The 24862-nt window shown below is 35.7% G+C and overlaps 1 protein-coding gene across 2 annotated transcripts; it reads left to right on the plus strand.

The window, feature by feature from the left end:
• Positions 1–1667: 1667 nt before the first annotated feature.
• Positions 1668–18920, plus strand: LOC106064756 (uncharacterized). Of its 2 annotated transcripts, none has more exons than XM_056019897.1 (7): positions 1668–1811; positions 4316–4353; positions 8992–9328; positions 9516–9710; positions 9899–10029; positions 13407–13503; positions 15110–18920. In XM_056019897.1, exons 1-7 carry the CDS (start codon positions 1703–1705, stop codon positions 17566–17568), a joined length of 3366 nt encoding a protein of 1121 aa, XP_055875872.1. In that variant the 5' UTR covers positions 1668–1702; the 3' UTR covers positions 17569–18920. The 2 variants fall into 2 exon arrangements, with proteins under 2 accessions (XP_055875872.1, XP_055875873.1); XM_056019898.1 differs by lacking the exon at positions 1668–1811 and adding an exon at positions 2358–2647.
• Positions 18921–24862: the final 5942 nt, after the last annotated feature.

Below are 24862 nucleotides of genomic sequence, written 5' to 3' on the forward strand. Positions count from 1 at the left end.
AAGGTTAAGTCTGTGAGAAGTCTGTATTATATAAGATAAGATAAGAAGCGCAACGAACAAATGCTGCTTTTGAATATTTTTCACGAATCCTTGCCTGAACCCAGTTCTGAATATGTACATTCACGTGCAGCCATCGTAGCCTTAGCCAAGTAGTTAGTCCATAATGTATTCTTTGATAACGACACTAGACACAGGCAGTGCGTCTCTGAACATCGGGTACCTAAACAATAAAGTCTTCTCGAATACAATCGCCATCAACAAACAGAATGCCCAAAGACAGGACCTGAGATATCTGCTGTTTCATCAACAAAATACCAAGATAATGCAGCGAATTCATTGGGATGATGCTCACATTTTTTGTTTTGTTTTTTGTTCCTTGCTGTTGCCAATGCTCCGTTTGGACTCGGACGATGGTAAAAAACTTTTGTATATCCTCTGCCATCGTAACCTGGTGCACTTGTTTAACCTGCTATGTTATCAAGCGCTAACACCGACCGCAACTCCGCAAGAGGTAAATACATTTCATAAGATTACTTCATTCTTCACTCTTGTTCAAAGAAATTTTAAAATTTATCATATTGAAAGACAGCTGACAAGGATTTATCCTCCAATGCAACCCCCCCCCCCAAACCAAAAAAAAAAATCATATTCTAGGCCTTAGCTAAATGTAATAATAAATCTACTTATGTCTAAATGAAAACAATCGGCGCGACTAACTAGCCATATAATATTTCACTCCCTTTATAATGCAAAGAATTGCAAGCGTACATAGATTTGTAAGTGTCAACAATTGGTGCTACATTTTGACTTCTCAGAATCCAAACACATACATGCACGTTATTGATGGTGCACAAATTGGCTAGAATTAGGCAACTCAGAATCCAGGGGGGAGCAAGTGCCCCAACTTGCACTCCCCTGCGAACGCCCATGTCCCTTGGTCTGCTGGAACATTGGGGCACCACATAAGATCTGTCAACCTTCTTTCTCCATTCTTAAATTCTCTGTCATTTGCATTTCATTCTGATATTCTTTCTGAAAATATTGAAACCTGCCTTTTTACCTAGTCTACATTGGTGGACTACTTCGGGGGCCGATTTTGAGTTTGTGTTTCCACTCAAACTGTCTTTGTAAACTTTTTTTTTAAAGTATTTTTTTTTCTTTCTATCCAATACGTGATACAAAAATAGATGTTTGCGCATTTTCTATAGTTAGTGTTTGCGGGCTCTTGGTTTGTAGAATGAAAAAGACAAAAGAAAAAGGACATCGAATTTAAGGGCTAGAAAATTGTATTGGGGTGGGGTAGCGTTATTATGCGGGCCGTTTTAAGGGTGTTACCGACATATTAAACATATATTCAGGGAAAAGTACCAGGAAAATAAAAAAGAAGCAGACAGAGAAAGCGATGAGAAAACAACATAAAAGATTGAGAAAAACGGTTAGCAGATCTTGCATTGTGCCCCAACGGTCTCACAGACTAAGGGATAGGTAAAGGTTACCAACAATTTAAACCGTAGCGTATAGATCAGGATCTATATAGATTTTATATTTGTAGAACAAGAACTTCCACATTCGATCTATTAAAACGATCACATTAAAATATGTCTACAGCGCCATCTGTACGAAGCTTTGCGATGAAAATATCTAGACCATAGACTTATACTAGAACTCTTTGTGATTTTTGGATTGTGTTCCCTTGATAGAAATGCGTAATCGGTACTTCCGTAATGAACGAGAAGCTGAAAATTATTATTTTTTTAAAGACGGATATCTTCTAATATTCTTAATATATTTAGCGTATTTTTCTCATAGTGGTAAGGATTTTGGTAAACATTGTCATCCAGAATAGTTAAAAGCGTTAACTTTACTTAAAATGACTAAATTAATCACTGGGATGATTTAACCTAGTTTCACTTTCGTTTTGTCACAGAAACTTGGTCAGTGTCAGAAGCTAGAGACAGTAGAGAGAGAGTCTACTAAACTACTGACTAGCTAGATCTAGATCTCTAGTCTGTATTGACTATATCTGTTTTAGCTTTAGTATTAGATCTATAAATCTGAATACAGAATGGATCTTACTCTTAAATCTGAATTTATAATATAATAAATGGATTTCTAGTCTAGAATAGATTAGTGATTAGTAAACATCTTCAATGATCTTGATCTAGAATAGTATTCTAGGACCTAGGTCTAGGACTAGATAATGATCAGTAGATACTTATAAGATAGTAGTAGATCTAGACTAGATTCGTTTTTCTTGACTCTTGTGTTTCTTATTAAGAAATTTTAATAGATCAAGACTCTAATAAGTCTAAGACTTACTCAGTTACTGTGACTTGGTTTTAGATTCTAAAGATTTTACTAATTACTACTATCACCTACACTAGATCTTAATCATCTAGTATCTGTCTAGTCTAAATCTAGATTAGATCTAGACTCTAGTTGTTATCTCTAGAGGAGTAGTAGAGTCTATAAAATAAATATCTATTATGGATGGCTGCCTGGTCGTGCGGTTAGCGCGCTGGACTGTCGTTCAGATTTATGGATGGTCTCAGGTTCAAACCCTGCCCGCTCCCATCCCCCGCCGTCCTAGGGGAGGTTTGGACTAGGAAGTAAACTATCTTCAACTCTGAAGGAACATCCGAAACATGTAAAACATTTTACAAAACATAATAGAGTCGATATAATTTTGTCTGGAGTGTACATACTATTTACTACTGTAGACAATCTAGATTATTAGATTCCAGAGTAGATCTCGATCTATTATCTCTAGAGCTGTATTCTTTTAGATCTATCTACTGATGTAGTAATCTATTTTAGTATTTAATTTATAAATTTATTATGATGATAATCATCATTGATCTGGCATTATAAATTAAAACATGATAGCTTAATATATATAAAATATATATATAGAATAATATATATATATTAAGTACACATAACTAGTCCAGGAACAAATGTATAATAATGTAAGATTCTTTGCAGATTTTGTTCATTCTTTGAGTGGTATCATATATAACTTTTTAAATATTTTATTAGAAAATAGAACATATATTATATTCAATTTTATTTTATAGGAAAATTAAGGGGCTACTAAAGTATTATAAAAGATAAATTCTAAATTTAAAAAAATTTGAATTAATTTTAAACTGTGTAAAGAAAAAGGAAATATATGATAAACTTGTTGGTCCTGCATTCAATTGGCTACTAAAACAAAGAACAATTACTCTCATATTGGGAAAATAAAAAAGAGAGAAATAAAAAGTTTAGCATTTATATAAAAAAAATATTATATATATAACACCAAGTTACTTGATGAGAGTAACGCCACACTCACCAGCGCTAGTGAAGTTAGTCGCTGAGAGTAACGTTGCACTGAAAGAGTTAAGTTAGAGCATCAGTATGATAGATTTAGAATAGATTTAATATAATGGAGATCTACAATTTCTCTAATGATGGGCAAACATTTTCAGGAGCAGACCAAAATCTTACTAGAAAATTATTTTTTTTGTTGGGCCATAAATATTTTTTTATTTAAAAAAAAAAGAACTTTAGTATTATATTAGTTATGGAGTGTGTGTGATTGTTCAGATTGGCTGAATAGATTCTAGTGTAACCAGGAATAAGACAATTGGGTTATAAATATGAGTTGATGGCTGATGAAAGTTAGTTCAAGTTAATAGTAGTGACTATAAGACAGAAAGATGCAATGTTTTATTATAATTTGGATGTGAGGTGTATTTTGTTTTTAAAATTTCTTGACATCTGTTGTTTCTACATGTGCATCTACTTTGACGTTGATAATATTTTAGCTCCAGAAATTAATCAATCTAAACCCTTGTAGAAGGCTAATTATTTTATTAATACTGAACTTCAATAAAACCTTTGAACAGTTTTACATGATGATGTCAAAATTAAACTAATATAAATATATAATGCATGAAGCTTTGAGGCCACAGAAACAGATGACCTTTACGTCATCTGCCCAAAAGACCACTAGGTCTGAAAGGGAACTTTATTTGTTTAATGCAAGAAGCTTTGAGGGTTTTGATAATAGTTTTAAATGTCATTGCTAAAAAACAAAATATGCTCATATACGAAGATACAACATATCATTTAAATTATCTGAACATGAGATACGCCTCTGCAGAACTCCTTTTGGAATATTTAAAGAAATAATTGTTTGAAATGATAATTAGATTGAATTTTAATTAATTGAAGCTGTATGTCTGGTTTCACTACTTTACAATCTGCATTACAAGTTGCCAATTTAGTTTATTAAAAAAAAATTCATACATATTTAAATGCTTTCCAGGTGGCCTGTTTGTCAAATGGTTGGGCATAAATAATATGGTAAGTGGATTATTTTTTTATATTATCTGTATTTTAATTTATAAAAACAATGACATTGAAAACATAATATTTTCTTGTATATCAGAGACCAAAAAGTCTTACAATTACTTAGATATAGACTTAAATCCTTCCGTGCTGTTCGCCGCATTGAGAGTGAAGCTGTCTCCAAATGATTTGTCACTGTCACTTGCAATGTCTGAAGCCTCTTCCCACCTGGTGTCCACTGCTCTGAGGTCCACCATGAAAGTGTGGAGCCTAGCTATTGAAGGACATCCCTGTTTCTGCTTTCCTAGTATTGACCTCCATGCCATCACAACTTTTAGTATGTGTGTAATTCATTCTGTTGAAGGCCATATTCCACAAACCTCATTAAGTGGTCAACTCCCATTTGGCATAGGATTTAATGAGCATAAAAACAATGACATTGAAAACATAATATTTTCTGAATATATGTTGTTATTGAGCTTTGAACGAAGTTGTTCATCTGATAGTTTTGTTTCTGTACCATATATTATATTCGTATGATTCCCAGTTTTGGAATTTAAAGTTCTTTAGGTTTGAAGTCAAGAATTATCATTATATTAAATCTCATAAAGATATTCAAGAGCCAAGTTGTGCTATATTCTAGTACCTACTCAAATTCAGAAAAGATCATCATGAAAGATCATTAAAGATTCTACAGAAAATTTTTCTCATTTTCTTCAATTTACAGAACAAAATTCTTCAAATTGGAATCAAAGATCTACTGTGTCATAAGGTCATTTACACATCGTTTTATTGATATCAAATCTAAAGTATAGGTCTAAGATAGAGTCTATCATCTCGACTCTCTAGATCTACATGCATATTATCAGCTCAGTAGATAAGAACAGTATTATTTAACTGCCATTCATAAGTAGAAACCTTTCTACTAGAAAGTTAGTCTAATAACACGACACTACTAGATCTACAAGAGAAAAGTATTCAATTACTACAATTTATTATCTCCAGTAGCACCTCTACTGAGAAAGAAAGCTCATTAGCCTGATACAGCATATCAACATATTATATCTCTACTTTGTTAGCCTAATACGGTATATCAACATAATATCTCTACTTTGTTAGCCTGATACAGCATATCAACATAATATGTCTACTTTGTTAGCCTGATACGGCACAATTGGTCTATGTTACATCTCCATGACTCCAGTAGTACTTCTACTGTAAAATAGCCTCTATGACTTTGACATGGATACATTACGTATGCAATACTTCAAGAAACACCAGGGATGCATTAGAAATAAGAAATATTTAATGAAGCAATAGAAATAAATTATAACTGTAGATAACGCCAACAAAGCTGATTTCCTAATTATACATTAACTATCAGAAGTGCCTTACAATGGCTCCTACTATGCTATCACAAAAACTCCGGTCCCCTGTCAACAATCACAAAGCTCAGGGGCCATCACTCTGTCCCAACCAATGGACCAATAAAAAATAGTAAAATTAATAAATAAACATAGAATTCCTTGAATCCTATAACCCAGGTTGTATCAACTGCAGTTTACAATCCTATATACAAACATAATCACCACAGTTTCTTTGCCTAATACGGCATAACTACGCAATATTTCACTGTCTATTTAAAGTTTGTTTGTGTGACACAGCATCATTATTAACTTTACAAGATTTGTACATTAACTCAAGCTTATTTATTCATCACGCAAAAGAACATTGCATCATGTCTTCAAATATAAAACTACTGACAGAGGTTGTAACTTGAAAAAGAAAACTTGGTATTCCTCCACAGGAATTATGCACCTGGTCTGGAGAACCAATTACACAAGAGTTTGAAGAGTAGATCTGATCACGAAGACTTCGAAAAGCAAAGAAAAGAATTAGAAGAAATGAAAAGAGAATGACTAGACTTGTATGATACAGAAATTAAAAATGAACAAAAGAATGATATAACATTAACAAGAATGTACCAAAAGGCCCAATCGAACATGAATTGAGACCTAGACACTGAACTATATTTCAAAGATTGATTTCTCAAGAAGACTAATTGCAACAAGCATAAAACAATTGATCGTACTAATGTTCGTACCACACAAGTACAAAAAAGGCATTATTGAAGACAAGCATGATTTTCTCGGAATCGAACACATGAGTGTAAAGAGTACTAAAAGGAGAATTTCTCAAGAATATTACCGGCCTACTATAACAGAAGATGTCAAGAAATATGTGAATAATTGTCCAGTTTGTCAAATGGCCAATATTAAGAAGAAACAAAGTTAATTGAAACAAAGAATAAACCAGATTACAAAGTTAGCACAGACAAAAATGAATCAATGCCTTCTGACCTAACCAAATCTACAAGGACATCCCTATCTACTACATGTCCATCCCTACCTGCCACTACATGTCCATCCCTACCTACTACTTGCCCATCCCTAACCACTAATAATGACTCCATACCTCAGGACTTAAACAAAATAACATGTTTATCAATAGTTACCAATACTCTGATAAGTATTGACAATTCCTGCTACAATCAAGATAAGTCTCATTAACCAGAAGCAGATACCAAAGAATTTGATCTCTAGTCAACTTCAGATACACCAGACAGAAAGAAAACATTTCAACCTGACTCTGCTACTGATACAATTTTTACATCAATACAGGAATGTGAGAAATTACAAGAAGATGTTTTTGAACATTCTACATGCTTAGCACCCATTTCTGAACTGGAAGAAGTTACCTTATCAACACCTAATCAAACTCACAATAACAAGGTCATCATACTAAATGACATGCCACCACATAAAGTTCCTGACACATTGCCAGTTCTCATCATTGCAGCCAACTCAGAAGGCAGTAACATTATCATTACACACTCTCATCCTTCATCTATTCAATGGACAGATTTTCAGAAAGAAACAAATGAACTATTTACACATTGCTTTGTTGACCAGTCAAATTCACAGTATTCTGCTCCAAACATTTTACAGCGTCAATGGTGGTCTAAGAGAAAATTGAGTTTCGGCACCGGACAGTTCTTATTTTTGCAGAACAAACACATTTTTCATACAGACAATTTTTGTGAATTGATTATGGCATGGAGACATCTTCACAAACTGAGAGGCCTTTTCTACAAGTTTAGAAAGCACACACGCATAACCAAAATGGCAACTCAGAAATGGTTTCAGACTTCACATTTTCATTCGACATATGTTTTATACCAAATTGTGTGACACTCGCTCCACTATCATTCAAACTCATCAAGGAAGGACACTATCCAGATGTATCTAACCAATTACTTTGTTTGTTTTCAAACATCTTACTTCAATTACATGTAATAGTAATTTGGATTTTCATTTAAATGTATTGTAATTTGTTTCATGTCTAATATTATTGCATATATAATTTTCTATTATAATGCTATTACAGATACATGACATACAATTATAATTTTAATTTTGCTTCACATATATATTGCAATTTGTTTCACATTTAGTACTATTACCCAAATGATTTTCATGCAATATTGTAATTATTTATCAGGTCTCAGAATTATGACATTTCATGTTTATTATGTTGCCTTTATATATGTACGCATTTTTTATTTATCATACAAAATGATAAAAGAGAACGGGGGGTATTATGTCACGTATCAATTTAAAATATTAAATAATTTAATATATCTATGCCTGTAAAGCACGTGTCAACTATAGGAATTTCCCATGATGTAAGCAGACATCTTGTATGCCATGTATTATACTTGACAGGAAATTATTTAATTAGTTGAAGAAAATGATTTTGTTGGTTAAGCCAAGTGTAAAAAATTGGAGGTTAGAAAAGGCGCCATTGAGTACCTTCAGTCATGATGTAAATTTCATAGAGAGGATATATTTTAGTTTTGAGTTAGAATTTGTAAAGAAAAGTCTTGTATTTTATTAGATCTAAGTAGCAATCTGAATATATTTTATTATTGAGCTTTGAACGAAGTTATTCCTCTGATACAGTTTTATTTCTGTATATATTATATCTATTCTTGCACTTACAAGTTTTGAATTAAAGTTCTGTAATTGATTTAAAAGGATCTTCATTTATTGAATCTCTAAGATAGCATTGAGATCTAGAGATATACATGATAGAATTCCCGGCACGTCACAGTAACTTCTTGCAACATCTAACATCTCAAGAAAAGGTCTACAATTTTAGCACTTCTCAGCACCACCAATGAATTAGCACCTTCAACAACAAGAAGAAGACTTTTGACTAAATATAGTCTATAATGGTTATTGAGATTAAAATAATTAAAAAAAAATGATATTGTGTTTTAGGTTGTATTTATTGCACCTCTTGTACACACACATTTATAAAGCTGAATTATATTTGTAGTGAACACTTATGATTAGTTTACAATTTATTTTAATTTTAATACGTAGTACAAATTTAATATTGGCAGAAAGGTATCACAAATAGATGATGCTAATTTGCCTTGAACACATTGGTCATGTGTAAAATGTTTGTTCAGCTTATTCTATCCTGAATGCTTGTTTTATCACTTCTTTGAGTCATGAAATCTTTTTGTAATTTGAAAGTCAGTTTCAAATCGGATTAATATGTACATGTACCTTTTTTTTTTGTCAGGATTTAGATACTGCCAACAGTATTGAAGTGATAACTGTTTCTACAATATCTACACCTGGAACCTCTGGTAAAAAGGTTGTTCCTTTACAGATTGGATACAAGTTTCCTTTGATTGACAATGCTGAAACTGGAAAGCTTCGCCGACCGGTACGTCCCATTGATAGACAAAGAATGCGCCCTTGGCTGATGGAGTTACTGGACTTAGGAAATGTCTTTGGATTAAAGTGGACCAATAGACACCAAGGAGTTTTTCAAATCTCGTGGCGTCATGCCTCTCGGTTAGGATGGAATCTTGAGACAGATGGTGATGTGTTTGAAAGATGGGCTAGACATACAGGTCTGTAATTTTTGTGTCACTGTTTGTTTGGACACAGACATTCACAAAATAAACAACAATAACACTGTAAATATGTCCCAAGACAATAGCCTAAAGTATATAGCTATAAGTACATGTTTGTTTTCATAGCTAAGCTCTTTGTCACTTGATGCACCAATTTTCTAAAAAGGATGGTTTGTCTCTTTAGGTATCTATAGAGAAGGAGATCCACCAGAACCTAAGCGATGGAAAGCTAATTTTAGATGTGCACTACACAGTCTTCATGATGTAGTTGAGCTGACCAGTGCTCTGGAGCGCAAAGGACGCAATGCTTGCAGAACTTACAGATTCTTGCACAGCAGTGACCAACAGAGTATTTTTAGAAAGAAAGCCAAATCTAGAAGTAAGTTATTTTTATTCATATTTGTTTAGCTTTTTTTTTTTTCTTAAAAAAGAAAAGCTCTTTGATAATTTTAAATAAAAATAAATTAAAAATATTTAAGAAAACATTTTAAAAGTCATTATGATTTAGATAATAAGAACAATTTTGTTCTTTAAATTTATTGAAAACATTTTTCATTGCATTTCTAGAAGCCAAAGAGCAGTGTGAGAAGTCTTATGAAAAGATTGCTTGTGATGAGCCACAAACTGGACCAATGGATTCTGCCTCCAGTGAAGAATGTGTCTCCGAGTCAGAGTCTGACTGGTCTCATGAAGATAAAGTAAATATTTTTTTCTTTGTCACCCAGAAGCATCCAAAGCAAGGACTGTAGCTTTTTAAAGAGCCACTGTCTAGTTCTAAAATTACATTTTATAAGCATGAGCAGCCAAGATCATCTAATATCTGCTATTCTCTGAATGAGATTGGGCAGGTGATCAGATAAATACATTTAAAGCCCTTATGAAGGCTTGGTCATTTAAATGGTAATGAATAGTACTGCATCCCATTTAGACTGCTTCAAAGAAGTCATATATAGAAGAGGGAAAGAAAGTCTTGACTTAGATATGCTAAGAAGATTATGAAAATCTATCAGTTAAGTCTGACCATGAAGATCTCAAAATTGATGTGATTAGTGTCCTGTATGCTTCAGAAAGCTAGAAAAAAATCAAACTGCAAAGGGCATGAAGCTTGAAACTTTCTAAAACAAAAATTTGCTACAAATATTGTGACTCTTTTTAGCCAATCACTATCTCAGAGAACTTACAAGAAGAATAGCCGCTGCAGTAGAATTCAAGAAGATAAAAGTTGGACAAATACTTCCAATGAGGGCAGAAGAATTAACTAAGACATCCATAAAATGGATCCAACAGTGTAGAGACAGATGCTGATTGCTATATTGGAAAGAGTTTAAGGTTTCAGTATATGACAGAATGAAATGGTGCTTGTGTGTTGATGCCTCGTGTGCTAAAGGGTTTTGAAAATAAATAATGATGATGACTTGTTAAGCAGATAATTTTCACTCCTAAAAAGATTGTAAAAAAGTACTGTTTCTGTGGCCCACGGTTAACAAGGGTGTCATGTGGTCAACACAACGACCAACCACCCTTTACTTTTCCCCAACTAATGTCAGGTATCCATTAGAGATAGGTGGACTTAGAGGCGCCCAAAAGATCCCATAATAAAAAATCCCAGTCTTCAGCAGGATTCGAACCCGGGACCCCTGGTTTGGAACCAAGCATTTTACCGCTCAGCCACTGCGCCTTATAAAAAGATTGTAGCCAACTTTTATTCTTTCATCTTCTTTTTCTCACCAGCTTTTTGCTGCTGAACTGTCAGCTATTTTGTTGACTGGGCCTAGGAAAAAAAAGCATGAAATGATGTTTTGTTTTTCAGTTGTTCAGCACTGGCATGCAGAGTGTTAGTTATGTTGGGCTGTAGTCGTAGTATTGTCCTCCTAAGGTGGATTAAAAGGGGATGTTCCAATAGGATATGATTCACAGTCTCATAAGGGTGGTCACAATGTTCCTAGAGGGATGGGTGGTCACAATGTTCCAAGAGGGTTGGGTGGTCACAATGTCCATAGAGGGATGGGTGATCACAATGTCCATAGAGGGATGGGTGGTCACAATGTCCATAGAAGGATGGGTGATTGGGATTTATTCTGTTCCAAAGATAATTTAAAGATGTGTCCTTTTCTTAGTTGGAAGCAGTGGTGTAGCTAGGGTATATGATGCCCAGTGCGGCAGCTCGTGATGATGCCCCCCTCCTTCCCCCAACAGAGAAAAGTAATTTTTTTTCCCAAACGAATGTGTATTTATTGTTTAAGTATTGCTACTTTGCCCCAAAAAATCAATTTAGCAAAACAAGATACCAGAAAGAAGGAGGAATGATTTCCATCCATAGCTTTTTCTTGTGCGTTATTACAGAATCTTTACCTTTTTCGTCTGTCATTTTTTTTCTTGTGGCCAATATGTCTTTGAGGTCTGCTAATTGCCAGATCTTTTACATGCTTTTGGCAAAGGTAGAATGGCCTCAGTGATGTCGTCCCGACTATTAGTTAAGAATGTTTTTAATGTTGAAGTGCGCAGTCTCAAATAGGCAATCCATGTTTTTGAAGGTAGACTTACTTGTCCATTATTTTAGTTCATACAGCGACCAAAATTTAATTTCAAATACAGTAGTTTGTGTTTTTTCATATATGTACAATGTGTTGTTTCTACTGAGAAAGTTTATCCTTAGTTTGATGGCCCTCACCACATGATGCCCCATGCGGCCCGCACCTTCCGCACATTGCTAGTTACGCCACTGGTTGGAAGATTGCTCTTTGTGGGGGAAGAAATTGATATTATCCAGTTTGTTTGGTGTGGTCATTTCTTTGTACATAGCTCTGCCTGTGCTTCCTGATGCCTATTGGTTGAGCCACTCCTCTTTGTGATTGCTGGCTAACATTGACTTGAGAGTGAGGTAGTTTACTGGTCTGTCTGATTGTTCCATGGATGACCCTGCTTTTGATGGCCTATCAGCCTTTTCATTTCCCATAATGACTGTGGCCAGGGATTCGTTGTAATGTGACTTAAATTGTATTATTATATGATGGATTATCATGATTAGTTTTGTCAACTCTCTTGGGGTGGTAGATGAGGTGTTGCTGCTTGAAGAGTGGATTGAGAATCTGTAAAGACAACAATATCTGGTGGTGCTTTGGTTCTGTCATAGAGCTTGTTTTCAGCTTTCTGAAATCCTATAGTAATAACTTTGATTTTCTCCTGGAAGTTTGAGCAGTAATTGCCACAGTGTGCACTTATGATAGGTGCTTATTTTCAGGAAAGACTAGGAGGACATCTAGACCAGCATTTGGTGGCTCTGAAGTCTTATCCATCTGTGTATATATGGATAGCTGTTTCTAGCACACCTACTATGAGCTCCAGTGTATTTGATTCCTCTGTTAGGCTCTTGTTTATTTAATGTATTTTAATGATGTATTTGTATTTTAATTGAGGTTAATTCCAGGAGTTATGTTTGAAAATCTGGTAATTTTTTTCTCTATTCTGGGGCAGATGGTGTTTTGAGACTAGTTCATTAGTAATTTGGATCAGACTTCTTTGCTTCTTTTGTTCTTTTTTTTGTCCTATTTCTCTGTCACTAGTTTATTAGATTGTTCCAACCTTCTAAATTTCTCTATAGCCTTTAGTGTTGCTCTTTTGCACCTTTTATTATTTTCATTTTTGTAAAGCAAGGGGAAACATTCTGGATGAAGATATAAGAGAATCACACACATTTGTTATAGGACTGTACTATGACAAAATGAGTTTATTATTTGTTTTTGAGGGTTTTAATAAACATTTATAACCAGCTGTAGTAGAAGCTGATGCATGCAAGAATCTGCAGGGTTAGCAATAATTACTTTGTAAAACGTGGCTTTGTATCTGACTTATCAACCAGAGTATCTCACCAATTGCCTTAAAATTTGTAGGCATTTTTATTTAATTAAATATAAATAATATCTAACAATTTAAAATATAAGCTAATAATTTTCTATTAATTTTTCTCTTAGAATTTCAAATTATTGCTAAGTTAGACTAAAAAGAACATTATAGTTTTCTGTTCAGCTCTTTATCATGCAGTTTTAACATTTAACTCTCTATATTTTAATGCAAGGTAATTGTTCAAAAGTTAAATGTCAAGATGGAAATACCTGAAGAAGAGTATGGCCTCCATCACGATCATGATTACTCTGCTGGGCCTGATAAGACCCGTAAGTAAACTTTAGGCTGTCTATGCTTTAACTACCTTTATCTTGTTTAGTCAGTATTAACTGAAGATTTTTTTTGAAGCAAAATATATAGTTTACATCAGCATTGTGTATCAAGGGTGAAATGATAGTATTTAAAGTAATTTCCCTTTTGCAAATTATGTGGTTAGATCTTATTATCAGCTCTGACAGCAACAGTTTAAAAAATTTATGAACAAGATAATTAAAGAGATGAGAATCGAATCCATCTTTTAAAGGTTATGCTCAGTTCAGTCAGATTTAAGTTTGGGGTTTGGTTCAGCTCAATGACAAGTATAGTTCGGGTCGGTTCGGTCAGGTCTAAAGTGAGGGTTTGGGTTCGGTTCTATGTTATGAAATTAAGTAATAGCAAAATTAGGTACATGTAATAATGTTTTATTCAATTATTAATTACATAAATCAGTGATGTGAACCCTTTTTTGGCCAGTGGTTCATTTTAATTTCCATCACTCGTGTCGTGGGCCACATAACAGAAAAGATACAAAAAACATTAGCTCAAAAAATAAATCACTTTTATTAGCAACCCATGGATATAATTAAAAAAAAAAAGTTTCCCTATCAGACCTTATAACCAAGATGATGTAAAGATCATCTATTTCTGTGGTCCACGGTTAAGGAGGGTGTCATGTAACCATCACAATGACCAACCGCCTTTACTTTTCCCCCAACTAACATCAGTTACCCATTAGAGCATGGTGGACTCAGAGGTGACCTTAAGAGTACCAGGTGAAATATATAAAGAATAAAGCATACATAGCTGACACAACATTGTTTGTTTTTTTTTGTTTTTTTTGAGAAAAAATATAAATTGTTGCTCATAGAAATTAAATCCAATTTGTCTTTAGTCAGCCATGTTGATGGGATATGTTTTAATAGGAAAATTGTAAAAAAAAACAACAACTAAGTTCTCATGTGTATGTACGGTGTGAGAAAGAGTAATTACATTTCCGAGATGATCTGTCTCAGCCCACCCAATGATACACAACACACCACTGTGCTGCCACTGCTCCAAGTTTTCTTTGAAATAAAAAAAAATCACTTGAAATTTGGTCCTATATATTGGAAATAAACAGAATTAATGGTTATTCGTGAAAGTCCGTCGTAACTTCAAGTTGTTATTAAACAGACCCCTCATTAATGGATGACTTACTGTACTAAAAATAACTCTGACTGTGCAAAGTTTCAACTTGATGCAGGAACGGGTGTTGGAGAAATATCATGTCAAAAGTATGACCTACTTGCATAACATGTGAAGTCAGGAAATGGAAGTGTTTGTGAACAGTGCCTCACTTTGAATTCAGTATTCTATTACTTCACAACTAAAACCTGAAATCATTTCTTTAGAATAGAAAGTCAATATAGAATATATGTTTTAAGCATTTAACAATCACAATTTCATAGTAATACCAAATATAGTCTAGCAATTTATAACTCCTCAATTGGTTACAGTTTTCGCATGTATCATTTCCTAAGGATTCTCGGGCAAAAAAAACAATTAAGTTAAAACTGGAACAGCAAAGTAAAACAATAAACATATTTTAAAATTCCTTTTTTTTTTTAACTTTAACAGAGAAAACTATTGTTCTGCGGCAAGGTGTTGGATCCATCATGCTTCACAAAGAAATCCTAAGTGCTCCAGATGACCCAGAGTCAGATAAAAGTCTTTTGATCTCAAACCTAGATCAGCTGGCCTCAGCTGCCATGAGCAGCGCTGGGATGGATGAAGCACAAGTACTCAATGATAAAAAAGATAAGAAAGTTATTGGCCAGAAAGTAGAAACTGATCTGGTAGACAATATTAGCCTAGTCATAGACATACCAGACGCAAAGCTGCACTGTTTACCATCTGATAAATTTGATAAGACTAACATAGCAAGAAAAAGAAAAGTATCTAGTGATGAGTCCATGCTTGATTTCTCAAGTGGAACCAAAAAGGGCTCCAAGAAGAAGCCTTTGAATATTGTCTCAAGCACATTACCCTCCACAGTCTCTGTACTCCGAAGTGGATCACCCAAAATATTATGCAGAAGGTCAAAGCGTAACTCATCCAAAAATGACAAGTCTGCTGAGCCTACAGAAATACTTGTCACGACGTCTGCATCTACGGAGCCTCTGATGTCTTCTTGTCTACTGTTGTTAGAGGCTGCCACAAGACTTGATAATGCTGAGAAAAATGGAAGGTCTGGACACTCTCAAACAGACAATTCCAGTCAAGAAGAAGTTGAGGTTGAAATAGCAGAGACTTTAAAGGTCTCTTCTGAGGGTGATGCTCAAATTGATAACCCTGGAAATGAAACCCATGGTCCAGCTACCCCAATCCGTCGTTTATTTATAAAACAGGGAACACAGATCAAAACTGTTGAGAACCTACAGTCTAACTGGAAACAAACTGTCTTCAAGGAGGCAACAGTGGGAACACCAATCCCATCCGAGGGTAAATTAGTGGTGTCTGAAGCTAAAGGATTATTTAGTGGATCATGCATCAACTCCACAATAAAAGGATTATTCAGTGGATCAAGCATCAAACCCAATGCAGAGGCCAAAGTCATAATGAAAGGAAAAACTAAAGACCTGATTCAGACTCAGCCAACAAAAAACAAATATTTTGCTATGCCTAGGTGTGGTGATGCTGAACAAAAGTTTCTAGAGGAATCTGCCACTGTGCCTGACACCACTGTCAAAGCAACCTCTGATAAGCATGTTGTTATTGAAAGAAATTTGAAACCAGCAGCTTTGCAAACAACAAGAACAAGTGAAATTCCCTTGGTACTAGAAAATTCCAGCTCACTGAAAGATGCTTTTAAGGAACAGGAAAATTCAGATAGAAAACTACATGGACAGCCATTGGTTGCTGCAAATAATACCAGCCAAGGAGCATTATTTCAGGCTAATGTGTACTCTATACTTTCTTCATTGAACAATTCTGAAGCTTCGGGCCCAAATGCCAATTCTAAAATTCTGATAACATCACCCCTGCCTTCCAACACATTGACTCTGTCTCCTGTGGCAGGCCTTAACACGCCAGTTTTGCTAAACACTTCTTACAATTTCCAGTCCCAAACACAACCAGATGGGCAAGGGAATAGTTTAGGGGCTGGCTTGGGTAAAAGCCATGCCCTAGTAATGTGTGGGGTAGGAAAGGATACTCTCAATGACTTAAAACTCCATGTTGTACCTGTCTCAGTGGGTAAAGTTCCAAGCCTTCAGTCCCATACTTCAATATCAACATCTAGTACTACCATGACACAGAACAATATTTCCAGCTCTTTGTCCAGTCCTGCATTCATTAACACACACGCTAACAGTACACTTCTCCTGTTGCCCTCAATCAGCAGTGTCCAGGCTAAAGTAAAGCCAGAACCTCATCCAGCAGCATGTCCTGTGCCTCATGCTCAGCTGTTAAATGTTGATAATGAAAAAGCCCAGGCCTTGCCTGTTTCATTAGGAGTTAAGTGTCTCACAAACCAGAGTGATTCAAAACAAGTTCTAGTTATGAGGTCAAACAGAGAGGATGAAGTGAAACAAGAAATGACTTATGAATCAGATTGTGGTCAAGTCAATGCAGATATTACGTCCAGTGTAAAAGTTGAGTCATTGGATATTTGCAAAGAGAGCAAGGATTTAACCAATCCAGGTGCAAGCTCTTCTTCCACGTGTTGTTCATCACAAGCAATCAACTGCAAACAGGTTGTAGAAACTCAGATTTTAAAAACAGAGGATGTTGGAAGTACACATAACTCTGGGGACAAAGTGAAACCGCTGTCAGAGATCTGCAAGCGGTACTTGTCCCAATTGTTTTCTACGCTAGACAACCAGAGCTCAGAGTCAGAGGACAGTGACTCTGTTAGCGATGTGCCCAGACAAGACCAAGACCATTCTCAGACCAGCGTTAATTGTACAGTTGAATATTTTGTTGGAGACACATGTATTCAATTTGAAGTATCCCAACAATCTCATGCCTCAGAGCTTGAATCTCTAGAAAGTGATGAACTATCAGACTTAACTCCTTCTGTTATATTACACAATTAAGAAGACATTCCATGTTTTTTTTTGCAACAATTAAGAAAATGATAGTCATGAAATTAAATTACTTTTTTTTTTTTTTTTTTTTTTTTTTTTAAATCTAAGAACAAAAGAATTTGCAGAATTATAATTTGATTTGACAAATTATTAAATAACAAGCTTTTTTAAACAACATATCAATTCTTTTTGTTTTCTATAGTACAATGTTTAAGAAATACTAAAATGTACTATAGTAAAAATGTTGTTTTTTTCCAAATGCTAATGTAAGTAAATGCATATGAAGGTTTGTATTACCTAATACAATGAACACTTTAGGATTACTGCCTATGTTGTATCTATGTAGTTTGCATTCTCTCATTTCCTTGATAATGTCTTCTTTGCTTTACAATTATATTTTTTTTACATATGTTTCAATTTTTGTTAACTCAAAGTTTAAAACAACTAAATAGATTTTTTTTTTCTTTTTATATATTTTTTTTTCATCATTCACATTTTGTAACAAACATCAAAAATTGATTTGTTGCTAAAGAGATTTATATAATAACAATTTTGCATTTCCTATAAAGAAAATGGGATTTTTGAGAAGCCTATGTATTTATCAATTTCATATGATATGGTGCATTTCAAGTACTGCATGCTGTCCTGATGTTTTATTACATCTTCACTGTCCTGATGTTTTATTACATCTTCACTGTCCTGATGTTTTATTACATCTTCACTGTCCTGATGTTTTATTACATCTTCACTGTCCTGATGTTTTATTACATCTTCACTGTCCTGATGTTTTATTACATCTTCACTGTACTGATGTTTTATTACATCTTCACCGTACTGATGTTTTATTACATCTTCACTGTACTGATGTTTTATTACATCTTCACTGTACTGATGTTTTATTACATCTTCACTGTACTGATGTTTTATTACATCTTCACTGTCCTGATGTTTTTTTACATCTTCACTGTACTGATGTTTTATTACATCTTCACGGTACTGATGTTTTATTACATCTTCACTGTACTGATGTTTTATGACATCTTCACTGTACTGATGTTTTATGACATCTTCACCCACTGTTTTGTATTGCATTTAATCTTATTTCACCAGTGTTCTACATTATTATTACACACTTGAACAGAATGTCAGACTTTGTTCTACTCTGCATTGAAAAACACTTGTGCAATTAGTGTCTATGGAGGGAGGCCTGTATGCTTTCTTGTTCTATTGAGAAAGTAAAAATACCTTCAGTTCTCAATTCTTTGGAATGATGTTTTCAACATTTATACAGTCATTTTAAAGTTGTTGTTTTTTATTAAATTTGAAAAAGTTTATTTTGTTAATTAAATAGGCCAACTTTGTTTCTTTTATTATTTTTTTCTGAACACAACAAATGCGTTACCTGTGGTAGTGAACTTCAAGTGCTGATAAGTTGTTCATTTCCCATGAATGTAGCCTAAAGCAATGCAACAAGCACAACCCCATTGACAGATTTTTTTTTTTAGCTTTCAAAAATTGAAGCTCCTAGTTATATCCCTTTGACAGGCTGCCTCCCCAAAAGACTGTTTTTAAAAAATCAAAACTCCTGTGCTTTCTATATCCAGTAGTTTATCGCATCACAGATAAGCTGCAATCATCTGTCACCTGTATGTTATATGCATGCAGATATAACAAACTACAAAGTTTACCCTCTGTGTATTGATGACAGTTTAAGATTAAAGCAACATTGTACTGACATCTTGATGTCTAGACAGAAGTGAACAGGAATACTTTGTTGGCTTAAGCCTTCATACAGTTCCACTTGTGGTGTGGTCTTCTGTTTTTCACTTCCAAAAAAACTCAGTGCATTTGCACTTGTATTTAATGTTCTTAATCCAATTTTCTAGCTTCTTTGCAATGTTTTACATAAGATATATATATATATATATATATATATATATATATATATATATATATATATATATATATATATATATATATATATATATATATATATATCCCTTCTTTGTTCTGTATAAAGAGTGATAATATTCAAATATTTGCGATAGTGTTGACCTTTTTTAAAACTTTTCCCTTATCTTACAAATAAAAAATTTTCTCCTACACTTCAAAGTCACATGACTAATTACGTAGTCAAGTATTTTGTGACTACTTACTACAGTACTTTGTTACTTAGTCAAGTACTTTGTGACTACTTACTGCAGTACTTTGTTACTTAGTCAAGTACTTGTGACTACTTACTGCAGTACTTTGTTACTTAGTCAAGTACTTGTGACTACTTACTGCAGTACTTTGTTACTTAGTCAAGTACTTTGTGACTACTTACTGCAGTACTTTGTTACTTAGTCAAGTACTTGTGACTACTTACTGCAGTACTTTGTTACTTAGTCAAGTACTTTGTGACTACTTACTGCAGTACTTTGTTACTTAGTCAAGTACTTGTGACTACTTACTGCAGTACTTTGTTACTTAGTCAAGTACTTTGTGACTACTTACTGCAGTACTTTGTTACTTAGTCAAGTACTTGTGACTACTTACTGCAGTACTTTGTTACTTAGTCAAGTACTTGTGACTACTTACTGCAGTACTTTGTTACTTAGTCAAGTACTTTGTGACTACTTACTGCAGTACTTTGTTACTTAGTCAAGTACTTGTGACTACTTACTGCAGTACTTTGTTACTTAGTCAAGTATTTTGTGACTACTTACTACAGTACTTTGTTACTTAGTCAAGTACTTTGTGACTACTTACTGCAGTACTTTGTTACTTAGTCAAGTACTTGTGACTACTTACTGCAGTACTTTGTTACTTAGTCAAGTACTTGTGACTACTTACTGCAGTACTTTGTTACTTAGTCAAGTACTTTGTGACTACTTACTGCAGTACTTTGTTACTTAGTCAAGTACTTGTGACTACTTACTGCAGTACTTTGTTACTTAGTCAAGTACTTTGTGACTACTTACTGCAGTACTTTGTTACTTATTCAAGTACTTGTGACTACTTACTGCAGTACTTTGTTACTTAGTCAAGTACTTTGTGACTACTTACTGCAGTACTTTGTTACTTAGTCAAGTACTTGTGACTACTTACTGCAGTACTTTGTTACTTAGTCAAATACTTGTGACTACTTACTGCAGTACTTTGTTACTTAGTCAAGTACTTTGTGACTACTTACTGCAGTACTTTGTTACTTAGTCAAGTACTTGTGACTACTTACTGCAGTACTTTGTTACTTAGTCAAGTACTTTGTTAGCATATAGTCAGTTGGTGGCTCTCTACTTGATTAATAACTTAGTCGCTTTAGGTGAGCTTCTACACTATTGAAACTATCTTAGCTTTAAAATGCTCTAGGTCAAGTGTAGGAAGATTACTGAAGTGTGACATAACTTACTATTTCAATATACATATGTTTTATTAACACTGGTAGTAACACTGGCTTATGCTCTATAACTGCAATAGTTTTGTAAGCACCATATCTTTATGTTCCATCCACAGTAATCATGGTAGCTTTATAGGATTGTGCTTTCAAGTGTAGTGAACCACTTTGTATTCACTGGCTTGTTCATTGAGATAGTTTTCATTTCCAATGGCCTTAGTGGCATCTAAATATCAAGTTCTAGATGCAATGTGCAATTGACAATTTAGCATCGTTGAAGGCTTCGTATAGAACTCCAGAGAGATTGCTCCAGAGAGATGTCAGTGCCAACAACCTTCCCCACTTTTTTGCCCCCATTAACTACCCCCCCCCCCCATTTTTTTTTGACCTAACTACTACATCCAAACTGTATTCTCTAAACTGCATTTCTGTCGTAATGTTTCTTTATCTTCTCCACATCTACCCGTGCATGTAGATATGTAAATGTGTATAGGCAGAATGAGTTCAGGATGAATAGTTTTAGAACCATTCTCAACAGTTTGTTTCCTCATTTGATTCCACTGAATTGTTTATGCTTCACCAAACCAATGTTTCTCTCTCTCTCTCTAGATACAGATATGTCAAATGTGCATTTGATAAAAGCAGCCTAGACATGTCCCATGCGGTCTAGTGGTGTAACAAAGTTGTTTGTTTTCTAAATCTCTTTTGTTCACTAAGTGTATCACTTGATTATTTGGACATTTTCTTATCTGAACATTATAGTGTGTGTAGAGAAAAGTCATTTGTGTTGTTGTTTTTTTCCTTATCTGTCTGTCATGACCAGAGTGTGTGTGGATGAACATAGTTTTTGTCTTCAGGAAATGTTCATGTGCTTGAGGGTTTATTTTAACTTCCTTTTTTACAATACCTCTATTAAAGTCACAACTTCGTTCAGGGTGGAGGAAACTGCAAAAAGATCTCAAAAACGGCTCTAACGATTTTCCTGTGAAAAGAATGCTAGCTCATTAGCTACACCGGGAAAACCCTAGTTTGACCGTTATAATTTTTCAAAGTATGCAAATAAATAAACTGCAAATTGGCTAGAGAACCAGGTCTAGATTGCTTTTGAAAGGACAAATGTTTATGAAAATTTTGCGCATCCTTTTATAAGTCTAGATTTAAAGGCCTATTATTGGCTATAATGTGTAGTAGGATTCTTTCTGGGGGGAATGGGGCGAGGTCCCATTGTTTTGTAATCTAACACTCATAAGTTAGATAGGGAAAAACGATTGCTCTCTAAGTTCTATAAAGGAGATTTTGTCTTTTTAATACAAATGTAGTTTTAATGATTTTCTTGTTTACAATACCTTAACTCGTACCATCGAGGAAACTCAAACATGGGCTCGAAACTTTAAAAATCTGGACACGGATATCAAAAACGGCTCTTATTCCCGAACGCGATAGTCCTTTAATAACCGATGTTGTATCTAGATCTAGACCTTGTTAAAAACAAAAACAAATTGAAATTTATTTATTTCTATACTTTGAAAAATTTTAGAATTCAAACTAGAGTTTTCCTGTTATGGCCAACGAGCTAGTAGTTCCCCCCTCCCCCCACCCCCAACAATATACATCAAGTAGCATAGGAGTCTGAGGCATCGATATTAGCCTTTCATTCTCCCACTGGTAGCATAGGAGTCTGAGGCATCGATATTAGCCTTTCATTCTCCCACTGGTAGCATAGGAGTCTGAGGCATCGATATTAGCCTTTCATTCTCCCACTGGTAGCATAGGAGTCTGAGGCATCGATATTAGCCTTTCATTCTCCCACTGGTAGCATAGGAGTCTGAGGCATCGATATTAGCCTTTCCTTCTCCCCACTAGTAGCATAGGAGTCTGAGGCATCGATATTAGCCTTTCATTCTCCCACTGGTAGCATAGGAGTCTGAGGCATCGATATTAGCCTTTCATTCTCCCACTGGTAGCATAGGAGTCTGAGGCATCGATATTAGCCTTTCATTCTCCCACTGGTAGCATAGGAGTCTGAGGCATCGATATTAGCCTTTCATTCTCCCACTGGTAGCATAGGAGTCTGAGGCATCGATATTAGCCTTTCCTTCTCCCCACTAGTAGCATAGGAGTCTGAGGCATCGATATTAGCCTTTCATTCTCCCACTGGTAGCATAGGAGTCTGAGGCATCGATATTAGCCTTTCATTCTCCCACTGGTAGCATAGGAGTCTGAGGCATCGATATTAGCCTTTCATTCTCCCACTGGTAGCATAGGAGTCTGAGGCATCGATATTAGCCTTTCATTCTCCCACTGGTAGCATAGGAGTCTGAGGCATCGATATTAGCCTTTCATTCTCCCACTGGTAGCATAGGAGTCTGAGGCATCGATATTAGCCTTTCATTCTCCCACTGGTAGCATAGGAGTCTGAGGCATCGATATTAGCCTTTCATTCTCCCACTGGTAGCATAGGAGTCTGAGGCATCGATATTAGCCTTTCCTTCTCCCCACTAGTAGCATAGGAGTCTGAGGCATCGATATTAGCCTTTCATTCTCCCACTGGTAGCATAGGAGTCTGAGGCATCGATATTAGCCTTTCATTCTCCCACTGGTAGCATAGGAGTCTGAGGCATCGATATTAGCCTTTCATTCTCCCACTGGTAGCATAGGAGTCTGAGGCATCGATATTAGCCTTTCATTCTCCCAATGGTAGCATAGGAGTCTGAGGCATCGATATTAGCCTTTAATTCTCCCACTGGTAGCATAGGAGTCTGAGGCATCGATATTAGCCTTTCATTCTCCCACTGGTAGCATAGGAGTCTGAGGCATCGATATTAGCCTTTCCTTCTCCCCACTGGTAGCATGGGATTCTGAGGCATCGATATTAGACTTTCATTCTCCCACTGGTAGCATAGGACTCTGAGGCATCGATATTAGCCTTTCATTCTCCCACTGGTAGCATAGGAGTCTGAGGCATCGATATTAGCCTTTTATTCTCCCACTGGTAGCATAGGAGTCTGAGGCATCGATATTAGCCTTTCATTCTCCCACTGGTAGCATAGGAGTCTGAGGCATCGATATTAGCCTTTCATTCTCCCACTGGTAGCATAGGAGTCTGAGGCGTCGATATTAGCCTTTCATTCTCCCACTGGTAGCATAGGAGTCTGAGGCATCGATATTAGCCTTTCATTCTCCCACTGGTAGCATAGGAGTCTGAGGCATCGATATTAGCCTTTCCTTCTCCCCACTGGTAGCATGGGATTCTGAGGCATCGATATTAGCCTTTCATTCTCCCACTGGTAGGATAGGAGTCTGAGGCATCGATATTAGCCTTTCATTCTCCCACTGGTAGCATAGGAGTCTGAGGCATCGATATTAGCCTTTCATTCTCCCACTGGTAGCATAGGAGTCTGAGGCATCGATATTAGCCTTTCATTCTCCCACTGGTAGCATAGGAGTCTGAGGCATCGATATTAGCCTTTCATTCTCCCACTGGTAGCATAGGAGTCTGAGGCATTGATATTAGCCTTTCCTTCTGCCACTGGTAGCATAGGTCATCCGGTCCCCTTCTGCCACTGGTAGCACAGGTCATCCCGTCCCCTTCTGCCACTGGTAGCACAGGTCATCCGGTCCCCTTCTGCCACTGGTAACACAAGTCATCAGGTCCCCTTCTGCCACTGGTAGCATAGGTCATCCGGTCCCCTTCTGCCACTGGTAGCACAGGTCATCCGGTCCCCTTCTGCCACTGGTAGCACAGGTCATCCGGTCCCCTTCTGCCACTGGTAGCATAGGTCATCCGGTCCCCTTCTGCCACTGGTAGCACAGGTCATCCGGTCCCCTTCTGCCACTGGTAACACAAGTCATCAGGTCCCCTTCTGCCACTGGTAGCATAGGTCATCCGGTCCCCTTCTGCCACTGGTAGCACAGGTCATCCGGTCC

The sequence above is a fragment of the Biomphalaria glabrata genome, chromosome 2 (assembly GCF_947242115.1).
Source record: "Biomphalaria glabrata chromosome 2, xgBioGlab47.1, whole genome shotgun sequence".
Taxonomy (NCBI): domain Eukaryota; kingdom Metazoa; phylum Mollusca; class Gastropoda; family Planorbidae; genus Biomphalaria; species Biomphalaria glabrata.

Bases quoted from the DNA above. Each gene is read 5' to 3' on its own strand.
- LOC106064756 (XM_056019897.1), top strand. From the start codon at position 1,703: ATGCGTAATCGGTACTTCCGTAATGAACGAGAAGCTGAAAATTATTAT. The intron at 1,812-4,315 runs GTAAGGATTTTG...AATGCTTTCCAG, and splicing joins AGCGTATTTTTCTCATAGTG to GTGGCCTGTTTGTCAAATGG. The intron at 9,711-9,898 runs GTAAGTTATTTT...TTGCATTTCTAG, and splicing joins AAAGAAAGCCAAATCTAGAA to AAGCCAAAGAGCAGTGTGAG.